Genomic DNA, 14,281 nt, shown 5'->3' with positions numbered 1-14,281 from the left:
AAAAATTTGTGAAAACAAAAAATTCAGACAGAAGCTTTCGCGACTATCTCGCGACTATTTCGCGAGTAAAGCTTACCCGCGAAAAACCCGTATTTTCAGTTTTTAAAGGGAAGATCTGAACAGTTTTCAACTATTTTCCATGAACAAACAACCACCATATGAACATAATAGATGGAATTTGATATCTAAACTGAATTCCATTGATGCTATAGCCTTAAAGATCAATTTAACATACTTAAATTCAAATTTAAACAACATCATAACATCAATATCAGTTTTCATCAAATCATAGTTTCAACAACCATGCAAAATATTAAATACATATATAATCTTCTAACATCATGAAACTATTATCTCTAATTTCAAAACTCACAAAACATGTTATACAATTTTGAATTGAAGACCGCTCTAATACCATTTTATGGAAAATTACATGTTTGTATCGCATACAAAACATACACAGCAGAAAAATAATGGATCTACGTCAATCACAATTGTTAACATGTACTATGCAAATTTCAAAATTCAAGAACAAGAGAGCGTACCTTGGTGTGGTAAAAATCAAGACCAAAGTCAGTAGTAATCGGGAACACTTTTAATCTTCACTCCAATTCCACTTTACGCCCAAGAAGTGTGATCTCTCAATCAGTTTCTAAGGAAGAATGATAGAGTGTCCCACTCTCACATACAAACCATTTCACAATGATGTCTCTCTATTTCACATATTAAAAATTCTATATGTTTCTCTCCTTATAACTGATTATCTAATTGGGCTAGTCTTTTGGGTCTATCTAATTGGGTTTTAGTATGTGGCTTGGAGTGAGGCCAAAAAGGACCAATAAGACACTAGCTCTAATAGGCCTTGGGTTTTTCTGTCAACTCTTGACAAGTCCAAAGTTACCATTAACTATATTTTAATACCACTATATAAATATAATTGCATTCTAAACCTTATTTATAAATTATATCCCAAGACTTTATTATACATGCAACCCCTTCATAAAATATTCGTAGTAATACAAAGTCATGAATGTAGACTGCCACTTTGTAAATTATTACATCTTATCCTTGAGTACCCGGTTTAATCCTTTAAAGTTATTCATCATATATTTATGAAATCCAATTTCATAAATATATACTTTAGCAACTCCTTACTAAAGTGGTTAGGCTTAACACTCTAAATAACCAAACTCATTAAACTTATCTCAAATGAATATTTTATATCTCCATTAAGAGACCATGAATTTCATCTTGAGAATATATGTTCCATCAACATTAAATGTGGTTACCCAATATACTAAAATTTTGACCGTTATATTAGATCTCACTCCTGATATATCAAAGTAACCTACACTCCATGATTAGGTCCATTATCCTCTCAAGATTAAGAGTTCATGTAAATAGAAGTCGTGAGATTTATTATTCATTTAGTAGTCGTTAGGAAAGTAATAAATCTCACAGCGGTCCAGTTCAATATGTCTTAACTCTTAAAACATATCAACTAGAAGTCTACACTTCCATGATCAAGACAAATCATCTTAGTTTATATCTTATAGTCTTCGCAGATGAAATGCCTAATTTCATCACCAACTACGAACTATAATTCTAAGTTTATAAAGAACTTGTGATTTATATCTTCTGTGATTTTTCACATAAATCACATACTATGCATCTCATGGACTATATGATAATGTCCAATATTCATGTTATCATTATTTTAAATTATAATAAAACAACTTTATTAATCACAATATTAAGTCATACACAATGTCATACATAATACCATACATAGCATTATACAATAGGATTTAAGGGCACTAATCCTAACATCACAATTTTCCACGTTAACACAATATTTAAATAAAATTATCATTTCATTTAAATGATTTTTTTTTTAATTCAAACTTAACAAGGAGTGAAATTATAACTCTATAACAAGTCCAACTTAAACTCAAACTCATCATTATTATTTTTTTAAAACAAAATTATTTTTGTTTAATCAAAACTTAACAAGGAGTAAAACTCTATCTCTCTAACAAGTCCAAGTTAAACTCAAACTCAAACGTTAATAATCTATATAAAAACAAAAATTATGATAGCACTTAAAAAAAAAAAAAAAAGCCTCTGAGACTCTCACAATTTTTTACTTTAGCACAATATTTAAATAAAATTATTTTTGTTTAGTTCAAACTTAATGAGTGAAACTCTAATATATATATATATATATATATATATATATAACCGAAACCTCTGGAGTTCCTACAATTTTTCACGTCACCACTATTTTCTTTTTCTTTTTATTTTAGGTTTTATATCTTATATATTTATTATTTCTCTTCAACGTGTAATTATCTTATCAATTGTTACAATAGTGTTATAATAGTTTAGTTTATATAAAACTTTATTAGATATATATTTCAAGAGCTTGAAAATTCTACTTCATTCTCTTCAATGTGTAATTATCTTATCAAGTATTACAATAGTTTAGTTTAAGTAAAACTCTATTGGATATATGTTTCAAGAGCTTGAAAATTCTACTTCAACTAAAATTCTATAACAAAAATTTCAACAAATATAAACACCGCCAAGGTCGAAACCCTTCATACTCACTCAAATTTTCACAAAGAAAACACACACAACAAATTGAAGATTTTGCAAAGAGGGTACAAGACTTCATGAGACCACTTTGTAATGTTGTATCCATGGAGTTGCTCAAAGTAAATGAGAGGTAAGGACATGTTTCCATCTTTCATGCTCTAACTCTCTATGATTACTACTTTATAATATTATTATTGTTGTGACTTGTGAATGAGTTTATTGGTATAAAAAATTTATATGTGAAAATTTTAATTGTAAAAAATTGTTTTTATGATTAAAACATTAGATTTAAACAATTTCATCAATCAACTTTTCTATAATATTGGTGTAATTTGTACTATTATGTATGTTATATATAGAACCCTTATATGATCTTGGAAAAACCACTCTATAAAAAAACTGTCATCAATAAAAAGAAGAAGAGCTTATTCCTGACCATCAAAACCACAAATTTCCTGTCATCAATAATCAATCTTATATTAATGTTGTGATATAATCCAAAGGTTTTTTATATATATATAAAAGGAGAAGTATAGTCCATATGGGAATGGTTTAGATGTTTCCTACTTGATTTTGAAATCCAGATTGATTAGTAGAATAATATGGAGCGAGGAGGTGCATTATTCATATTAAAAGTTGCAATTTACATTGATAATAAAATAAAACAAGGGCTTGTAATAACCTCTATACATATGGTGATGGTGTAACATTGGTGCATGTGAGAGTTAGAAAACAAAGTTTTGTCTTTTTTATTTATTTAAAATATGTATCCTACTTTGTTGATACCTATACAATACCTATGAGAAACTATTCAAATTCTACCACAATTTATTTGTTCATATCCTATCAAATTCTTTTTTTTTTATCCAACTTGGTTGATACTTATATAATACCTATAAGAAATTATTTTAAATTATAAAATAATTTTTCTATTAACTTTTAATTAATAGTTTTTCCATACAAGACTCTCTATTTGTTTTTTAAAATACATATGATTTTAAATTTATTTATCTCGTGAATCGTACAAGTTAGCGACTAGTTTAAACTAAGTCGCAAATTTCAAAAGAAATCAAGTTAATATATATCTTTTAAAATATTAAAAGCGTGTGGGTTTGGCGGGGTTAGATTCAAAATTCTACCAAACCCAACCGAGCTGAATCTATCAACGCACGAAAATACAAACCCGAGAAATCAGATTGTGCCTGGACGGGTTCTTCGGATTGGTCGGTTTGCACATTGATATAAGACCTTTTTTTTTTCTCCTTTACCTAATCATTATTCATTGTCGGTCAAGTCATCTTGGGTTAAATCAAGAGTGATATTGGGTTAGATTGAAAATTCTACCAAACCCAACCGACACGAAAATACAAACCCGAGATATCAGAATGTGTCTGAACGAGTTCTTCGGATTGTAGGCTTTGCACATTCATATAGGAACTTTTTTTTTCTTTACCTAATTATTATTCCTTTTTTTTTTTTTTTTTTTTTTGGTGGTGAAACCCAAATTTATCAAGTCATGTATTGCACTAATGTTATGAGTAGCCGTTATTATGCGTAGTCTGTCCCCACTCCCGTCCCCAGTTACATCATTCAGCAAACTTCTTAACTAGCACCAGTCTAACTTTTATGAGTACCAAAGTTCATAATTCAGTGCTCCTTTTCTTCGTTATCAGGGCACCTCATTAAATTATTACCTCACATATTTGGCACGATAGTTACTCTATAAGTATAAATGTTTGTAGGATATGAAGGACGAGGGTCGAGATTCAAGTTTTCAAGAAGGAGCTTCACACACATGTACATTTAGATTAAGTTAGAATAAAATTTCTATCTTGTAAAATAAATAAATAAATAACGCACCACATTAAATTACTAAATTAGTTATATTGAATCAAATTTTAAAAAAAAAAATATATATATATATATATGAGAGAGAGAGAGAGAGAGAGAGAGAGAGAGAGAGAGAGATCTTGTTTAAACTAAACTATAGTAGGATTACCATCTCTTTCTCTCCCCATTAGTTGAACTCGTGATCTCATCCTCTACACTCTTGTGGTAATTAAGAAGAAATGTCATTTAAGTAAGAGCTAATTGGCCAGATGATCTCTTTCATTACTTGCATTGCTAACCATATTTTTTACCTGCCTCGAGGATGGATCTAAAATTTCTCTAATTAAGGCCTGGACCGAGCTAGCCATGTTAAAAACTTTTAGATCAACCACCTACTATTGCTTTTACTACTAATACATACGTGTATGACTGTTTGTGGGGCAATCACATTCCAATAGGAGATACCAATGTTTATAGGTTCAATCTTGAAACTCTTGCTACCAATAAAAATCTAATAATTTCAGCATTTTGAAATAATTAATTTTGCTTTAACACACACACACACACATATATATATATATATATATATATATTGAACACTTTTAATCATATTCCAATTGCTGAAATGTTATTTACTTATTTCACACTTTTTATCTAATTTATTTATTTCTTTAAATCAAATAAACCAATGAATACAAATTGTTTAAAACCAGAAAATAATGAGGACAATTTTTCAAAGTCAAGGGACATGTCTGCCACTGTCATGCCAGCTATATATGTTAGAAATCTACCAAATTTGTATGTTCACACCATGACAAAATACACAGGCGATTTCAATTGGTGTTCAAGCTTCAATGTCCAAGAGCTCACGTGATTATCAAGGTGTCTGTTTTCATGTTTGTGATTAAAATTAGTTTGAATAAAATAAAATGGTGGTGATTCAAAGTTTGAAGTGAATATATTTGAAGCATTGAGGATGTCCATTGCCGGCTCCATTATTCGTACCCGGTAGGAACCAAGGAAGTCAATACCGTACCGGAGGTTGTACCGGTTTGGCCACCGGTAACGATATATTTCGGATACTGGTCAATACCGGTGTACCGTTTCGGGTTTACCGCTATATATATATATATATATTATATATACGCACACCAAAATCTCTAGAACCATGTTTATAAGCATATAATATTTCACTTATATTATAGTAAATATAAAAGTTTATCATAAAACATTACCTCAATTCAGAACAAATTATTCATAGTTTTAGACTTTAACATCAATTAAAAGAAAAAAAAAACACAATATAAAAAATAGAAAGCTTAGTTGTTCATTGCATACTAAAAAAACAAATAATATTAATAAGTTAATGTAAATAAGTTACCATTATGCTTTTACAAAAATTCAAAAATTACAAAACTAAAAAAAAAAAAAAAGCTTTTTTCTGTACCGGCCGGTATTACCCGAAATTGGCCGGTATGGCCGGTACGGTATCGACCACCCTGGTAGGAACCCACCAGTTCCTAAAATTGATAGATGAGAATTATATGACAACTTTGGGGAATTAAAAAGAATTTGACTTGATTTGAGTTAGTGTGTGTTTGGTTCCAGCTTAAAAAGCTAGCTTATTTTACTGTTCAGCTTATTTTTGCTTCTATTTATGGGCCTCACTGCACTTTTTGGTACTATTCATAGATTCCACTACACTAAACAACAATTTGGTTTATTCATTCAATCAGGAACGGACCGTAATTTTAAACTAGTGGGAGTCGGAGTATAAAGAAAAAAAAAATTTCAAACAGGCATTTATATAGTATTAAAAAAATTATAAATACTCAAAATTGTTGTTTCTAAATACATTAAAATGCAATCGATTACCAACAAAGACAAAATAATGTTTTTTTTTAATACTAGTCTAGTTAGGTTTTTATTTTATTTTTTCTGTTGAAGTTAGAGTGGTGGTGCTAAAAATTATAGCTTTTAGAGTAACCACATCAGTTGGTTTATTTTACACATCCATTTTTACACTAAAAACCTACTTTTTCTATTTTACACATCTATTTTTACAAAACACTCACATCAATTTATCTATTCTATCACCTCTTTTATTTAAATAATCAATTTTCTCAAATTTCTTTAATATTTCTCTCAACTACCCATTTACATACGCGTGCTCTCTCTCTCTCTACCCATTTTTTATGATTTGTTGCTCTCCCTCTATACCCATCTCTACCCATTTTTCAGATCAACTTTCCCTCTTGGTCTAATCCACATCATCTCGGTCACAAGCACCGATCCACAGCTCCGATCAGACAAGACCTAATCAAGCACCAATCTCCCTAGCTCTGATCCACAAGCACCGATCAGATCTCCCTAGCTCCGATCCACAAGCACTGATCAAATCTCCCTAGCTCCGATCCACAAGCACCGACCAGATCTCTCTAGCTCCGATCCACAAGCACCGACTAGATCTCTTTAGCTCCGATCCACAATCATCGATCAGATCCAAGATCTCCCTAGCTTCGATCAGGCAAGACCCATCTTGGTCAAATCTCCCTAGCTCCGATCAGGCAAGACCCACGAGCTCCGATCAAGCAAGACCCACAAACACCAATCGTTCCAATCAAGCACCGATCTGTCTCTTTGTTGTTTGTCCATGTGGGTTTGTTTGTGTGTGGGTGTAATTATGTATCTCTGTGTTTTTTTTTTTTTTTTAGCAAGTGTATCTCTGTGTTCATTTGTCTATGTGGATGTGTTTGTGTGTGGGTGTATTTGTGTGCATCTAAGGAAAAAGAAGAAGATGAGGAAAAGAGAAGTTACTAAGTTTGTTGAGCACAGAGAAAAGAGAGAAAAAAAGGAGCGAACGTGAAATTAGTAAAATAATAAATGGACGAGCTACAGTAATCGTGTATATTTGCACGATTATTGTAGCTCGTGTAAAGACATACACTTTTTTAGAAGCACTGATATGGAGCATTTTTTAGGTAAAATGTGTAAAAGTGATGTCTTTTTCTATTTTGCATGATTTTGCATCCACTAATGTGGATGCTCTTAGGACCTCAAAAAGTTATTTTATCTATTTGACCACCTCACTTTACTATACACCCAATATCAAATGTTCTATTGTTTTTATCACTTCATTTAAAATAATATAAATAATAAAGGAAGTGAAAGAATTTGAGTTTTTTAATTGAATGAAGATATATAATCTTAATAAAATATTGTATTTTATTTTTAACAGCTTGCTACAATCAACTAGTATTTATGCTAGTTTACTGTAGTTGCAAAAAATTTAGCTTTAACTTATCTAATAACACATATTTTTTGGTTATTTGGTGGTAAATTTTTTTTTTTTTTTTGTTGCTAAAATACAATCACCATTGTGAATATTTTTGTTGTTTTTGTTAAGTTTTTGGGTTAAATAGTTGCTATTTGGGTGAGGCTAGTTAGGCTTATTGAGGAAAAAAGGAGCCTAAGGTTTTGAAAAGAAAGTCCAACTACAAAAATTAAATACATATTAACTATAAAAAAAAATTGGACCCGGGGGGGCCTTGGCCCCCTTGATCCCCCACCTCAATCTGTCCCTGCATTCAATGCATAATTGTGAATTATAATCATGTATTTCTTAGTATATATTAATAATTAATTTTGAAGTTTTGGCTAAAAAAATGTAATACTTGGCCCTTCTAAAATTGAAATATCGTCCCAAAAGACTCAAAAATTAAAATAGTCATTGAACCCATATTTGTGGCCAGTGGTCTCTTCCAAAAAAATTCCCTTTTAATAACAAAACAAGAAGGAATCCCTTAACAAAAATGAATAAATAAATATTTGATTTTAAAAAAAATGTGGTTTTTGGCATGATACCTTAATTGTTTGCATATTTGAGATTAAAAAATATATATTATTTTGGAATTTTGAGATATGGATGGTGTTGTACAGTCTAGGTTCACTTAATAAATTGTTTAGGTGTTTTTTAATTTTTGTGGCCATTAACGGATGACTTTACAATTGAGTATCATTATTGACTAGTATTTTCTATAGGAAAATTATTAATTACTTTAGGAGTACCATAAATTCGTACTCTCCACTCTCACATGAATTGTGGGTCCCATTATGAATTTAATTAGTGGGACCCACAATTATGTGAGAGGGAAGAGTACGCATTTATGATACTCCAGAAGTACTCAATAATTACTGTTTCTATGATGCAATAAATTCACAATTACATTAATTAAATTACCGGTTTAGTGAACATATAGTGGAGTTACTTAACTCAATTAATGATTTTTTTAATTTAATAATTACAATGGGGAGGGAGGATTTGAATTATTGATGTCTTAGAAACATGGAAAATTATTGAATACTTCGGGAGTACCATAAATGCGTACTCATTTTCTCACATGAATTGTGGGTCTCACCATAAATTTAATTAGTGGGACTCATAGTTATGTGAGAGAGGGGAGTACACATTTATGGTACTTCGGGAGTACTCAATAATTACCCAAGAAATACTAGGAGATACCAATCAGTTGAGGTACACGACTCTTGGCAAATTGGTGATTTTTTATTAGTTAATAAGCAAGTTCTATCCACATTAATTCATAAATCATGAAAAACTGTTGTTGGAAATGAAATTTCACCATTATAAGGATTATGTAGTTCAACATTTGGATTTCAGAAAATTTTTAAATACTTGTCAATTGTGTCAATGAATAATGAGGAATAGAAAACTATAGAAAATCAGTGCCTGGCCAATTTTTTTTATTTTTTATTTTATAGAATAGTTGTACTTATACTTAATCTTCTAGTTTTTACTATTGTGGGCTACTTTTGTTTTACCCAGGGAATTTATGTACTTCCTGGGAAACTGATGGTACACTACTCCTTCAGCTTCAGGCTTATAAGGCAGCAAGTGGAGGGAGTTCTCTTCGACATGGGATTGCAAAGTTTCCCAAGGAGTACATAAATTCCCTGGGTAAAACAAAAGTAGCCAACAACTATAATTATGGAATGAGTGTTTTTAATCACGAATATTGTCAAAAGACTCAAAACTAGTCTTTTCTAACAAAATGGAGATGATATTTTAAGAAACTCTTTGATTTTCTTTATTAAAAGGATAAAAAATGATTGGACAAAGTTTAGCTATAAAATAGGTTGTAGCTTAAGGTTACAAACTCACTCAATAAAATAAATATTACAACATATTTTGAAAATCTAACTGTTGAATTATATATTCTTTACGCTCTTAATACACATGTTAAATTTTGTGTTAATCGGATATTATTTACTATATAATCTATAAGCTTATATTTTGTTCACAGTTTTAAATTATAAACACTCGCAATTCAAAAAATTTATTGATGACATAGCTATTGATTTTTAATTTTTTTTGAAATTTTACAAGCATGGATGATATAAAAAGAAAATGTAATTCAATGATTGATTTATCAAAATTCACCTCCAATAAAAAGATATTAAGTAAGTTTGTAGCATAAGGTTATAACTAATTTTATAACTAAATTTTGTCCTAAATGATTTCAGGATTTAAAAATATGTTGAGTTTTATTTAATATATCGATTTCAAATGTATTAGCAAACTGTTTTTTTGTATTACTAAATAAAAACTAACTTGATACTCAAAAAAAAAAAAAAAAAAACGAACTTTATTTTCATTTATGAGTTAAGTTTTGAATTTTACTATATTTCATATTATTAAATTATCAAAATTTTGTTAGTCATGTTTTGGCCCCAAAAACGAAATCTTTATTTTGTCCCTGGTTAGGATTCTCTGTAGTCAAAACCAAGTAATGGTGTTCCACAGGATCAAACCAATTTCAAAACTGCTCTATTTAATACCATTCATTTTCAAATAAATACCCATCCAACAAATGACCCACCAAGGCTTCACCATGCACATCTTGGCCGTTGAACCCACAATGTTTCTGATTTTGCACATTTATTGGAATTAGTCAGAAGCTGAAATTATTAATATGATATACTAGTAGTTTGCTTAATTGGGGTAGGTTGCAAACTTACATTTTTTGAAGAAAAGTCTGTTTTACAATAGCAGGTAATTTATCTATGAATTGAATCCTTAAAAAGTGGACTTGCTTTTTATTTTAAATTAATGGGCACATTGATTGAAACCAAATTTGTTTTACTGGATGAATCATTTGATATGTGAAATATCAAATATCCAATTAATAAATGAGATAACCCAAATCTAATAGTATTTGTCAGCAACTAATTAGTATTTGTCAGCTTAACTGGCAAAGTCTCTCATGGCTATATAAAGATCTGGGGTTCAATCTCCGCCTGTACTATAAACTGATTGATGTCTTGGTCTGATGATAAAGAACTATCGTCACAAGCAGACGTTATAAGTTGAAACTATCTCTAAAAAAACATAATATTAAAACGTAGTGATATAGGTTTCATCAAATAGCAATTATCAGTACGATATCACTAGAATGACGCTATTCCTTAGCCCTTATTAGCTAGTAGCCTCCTTGTACTAAAATATAATCCACATTCCCACTCCAGGATTACTTGGACCAAACCAATTAAAGCTCAACCTGGTCAAGCTTGTGTTTAAATAAATAAAATAAAAAATTGAAGAGTCAAGTGCCTTGATGTACACTGCAGCTATTCTGGTAAGACCAATTCTGAAACTGAGAGACAATCACAAATTCACAAGATTTCTCTTTTGGAAGAAAGGGAGGAGTGTAGCAGTATCACCGCATATTGACCAGTTTTGGCTATATATGTAGCCCTAGTAGTAACTCCTGCAAAGCTGCTCTCTCTCTCTCTCTCTCTCTCTCTCTCTCTCTCTCTCTCAACCTCCTATTCCCATATACCCAAATTTTTAAAAAAAAAAAATGAAAAAAAAATCTAAAATGAAAGCATGCTACCACTACTTTTTAACGAGACGAGAGATTACTTGCTAAGTAATCTAGAAACGCTAATCTAAGTAATACTTAGATTAACAGTACTTTGGATTAGCTATTTAAATACGTAAAAGTATATGGTATTTTTGCTTTATATAATATCACACTCACATTGTGTAGGTCCCACGTACACTAAATATGATATTTTATGAAGTGAGAACATAGTATACTTTTTACCCTGTTTGGATATGTATGTTTTAAGAGAATAATAATTTTAAAATTTGTTTTTTGAGAATATAATTTTTTAAAAACGTAATTGAGTGTTTGGTAGTGTGTATATAAATATATATATATATATATATATATATATTGAAATATTGCAATGTGAAACTTTTTTTTATGATTTTGAAAAGCTCTCCATGCATGTGATGTGATCTAAAAATATAGAGTATATATTTTTCCAGTTTAAAAACGCAAATTTCTTTTTAAAAAATTGCAAAACAAAATGGGCGTTTTTATATAAAAATTGAAATGACTCTTCTTCTCCCCCAAAATGACAATACCAAAATTACTATTACAGTGAAAAACATGGAACTTGGTAAAATCAAGAGGAAAAAAAAAAGGCAAGGTAAAAGAAAAGGTCATATATATATATATATATATATATATATATAAAATGGGGTCTTAGATTCTGGGTGTGGCAGGGGCCAGGGAGAGAGTAAAATGTGGGCTTTGGCTTTCTCTCTTTGATTGATGAGAGAGTAAAAATTTGATTTTCTTTAGCTTTATCTGCCGACAGAAAACGAGGCCATAAAGGGTGCACTCAGACTCAGACAGCTTATAGCAAGACTAAACACTTTGCTTCACTTCTCCTCTTTTTTCCCTCTTTCACTCTTTACTCTTTTGGTGGGTTCAAAGTTCAAACATACTACAATTATTTGCTTTGTGGCCATGGATTTTTGCCGGAATGTATCAGTTTCCGGTGAATACCAGCAAGAGCAGGTCCTTTCCCCTCCTTGCTCCAAGCTTGGTGACCTCTCTACTAGTCTTGATGACCTCTTCTCTGCTCAGAACACGGTTAGTTTTTTGCTTTCTTGGGAGTTTTTTATGCATAGCTTTTCATTGTACTTCTCTCTCTCTCTTTCTCTCTCTCTATGAGCAAAGTCCTAGTGGTGCAGCTCTCCAAATTTCTTTTGTTTGTTTCTACTTTTAAATGTTCTACCACTTGGGTATTTCTTCTGCCTCTTTATACTTGCTTATTTCCAACTCGTAGTTTTCCTTTTTTCTGTTCCTTCTTGTGCTTTTCTGCTTCTATGTGTGTTACTTCCCATGCTAAATATTTTGGTTAATATTTTCATACCCATGTCACATTTCACCAACATCTAGCATATACTCACATGGGTCTTACTAATTTTGGGCTTTATGTGACTAATATTTTGCAGGAAGTGGATGTTAGCTTAGAATGGCTGTCAGTGTTTGTGGAAGACTGTCTATCCAGCACAGGAAACTGCCTCCCAACACCCACTGATGTTCAAACCACACATACAAATACAAGTGCAAGTCCAAAATCCTCAAAACCCCTTCAAAAACTCCAACAGAACCCAACTTCCCTACAAAATTTTGTTGTGCCAGGCAAGGCCAGAAGCAAAAGGAAAAGAGCCACAACACCCAAAACCATTAAGCCTTCAAGCATTTGGTCACCCCACCCAAACCCACAACACCAGACCCTCATCAACATGGCTAGCTCAGACCCTCCTTTACTCCAACAGGCCTATTGGTTGGCTGACAGTGAACTTATTTTACCCAAAAAGGAGGAAAGCAACATACTAATTAGACGTGGTGAGCAAGAAGAAACAAGAGAAGTGGAAGGAGAGGAGGAGGAAGAGAAGGGGATGATGAACAAGGACAAGTTAGGGACCTTGGAGGGTAGCAATGAGCAGCATCAAATGCCAAGGAGGTGCACCCATTGCTTAGCACAAAGGACCCCACAGTGGAGGGCTGGACCATTGGGTCCAAAGACTCTATGCAATGCATGTGGGGTAAGGTACAAGTCTGGTAGGTTGCTGCCAGAGTATAGGCCAGCAAAGAGTCCTACTTTTGTGAGCTATTTGCATTCCAACTCTCACAAGAAAGTCATGGAGATGAGAATGGCTCTTCCATCTTCCATTCCTAGTGCTAGTGACAAGTGACTTCTATTTTCCCCATGTACATCAATGTTTAGGCAGAATTGAAGATTTGGAGAACTTAAAACTATTAGTGTAGTAACACTTTAATTTATTTGTTGAGCTTAATTAACTTTACTATAGTAGACCCGTGGGTTCCCTTGAAATTTAATTTCATATGGTCTCATTTTTCCCCCCAATACATCTATGAAATAGATTTTTAGGATGTTTCTACTTTCTTCACATGATTATTGCCCTGTCCTCACATGTTCTTCACTTTTTTTTTACTTTTATCTATGATCAATTGGAATCCCAAGGCAAATTTGAGTAAGGTCATTGCACAACTTTTGAAATAAGTAAATAAATTATTGAATATATATATATATATATATATATATATATATATATATATATAAATAAACAAAGACCTTATGGGGAGTGCTTGAGGTCCTGTCAAATGACGCTCCAATTTTGCATTTAACCTTTTTTTTTTACTTTTTTTCATTAAGTTTTTTTTCCTATTACCTAAAAATTCACATTAACTTATTTTTATCATTATTTCATTAATTAAGCTTACAGCACATCTTTTTCTCATCTTCGTATCTTTTAGCATACCCATCGTTTTACTATTAAAAACAAAAGAAAAAAAAATTTTAATTTTTTTTTTATTAAGGACTAATAGTAATAACTAGCAAGATAAGACCATGAGGAGAGATAGAAAGACACAAAAACGTTGTGGATTGTAAAATGAAATACAATGTTTTATCATTACCAAAATAAAAGACTTAAGATTGACAAAAATAT

At 31.3% G+C, this 14,281-nt stretch overlaps 1 protein-coding gene across 1 annotated transcript; it reads left to right on the top strand.

Annotated features, from left to right (window-relative positions):
* Positions 1-11,996: 11,996 nt before the first annotated feature.
* On the top strand, positions 11,997-13,623 carry LOC142609722 (GATA transcription factor 5-like). Its single transcript, XM_075781425.1, has 2 exons — positions 11,997-12,392; positions 12,758-13,623. The coding sequence occupies exons 1-2, from the start codon at positions 12,267-12,269 to the stop codon at positions 13,502-13,504; spliced, it is 873 nt and encodes a 290-aa protein (XP_075637540.1). The 5' UTR covers positions 11,997-12,266; the 3' UTR covers positions 13,505-13,623.
* Positions 13,624-14,281: the final 658 nt, after the last annotated feature.

The sequence above is a fragment of the Castanea sativa genome, chromosome 9 (genome assembly GCF_040712315.1).
Source record: "Castanea sativa cultivar Marrone di Chiusa Pesio chromosome 9, ASM4071231v1".
In the NCBI taxonomy this organism is placed as follows: Eukaryota; Viridiplantae; Streptophyta; class Magnoliopsida; order Fagales; family Fagaceae; genus Castanea; species Castanea sativa.
Note: the sequence above shows the minus strand (reverse complement) of the source record. Positions and strands in the feature narration are given on the sequence as shown.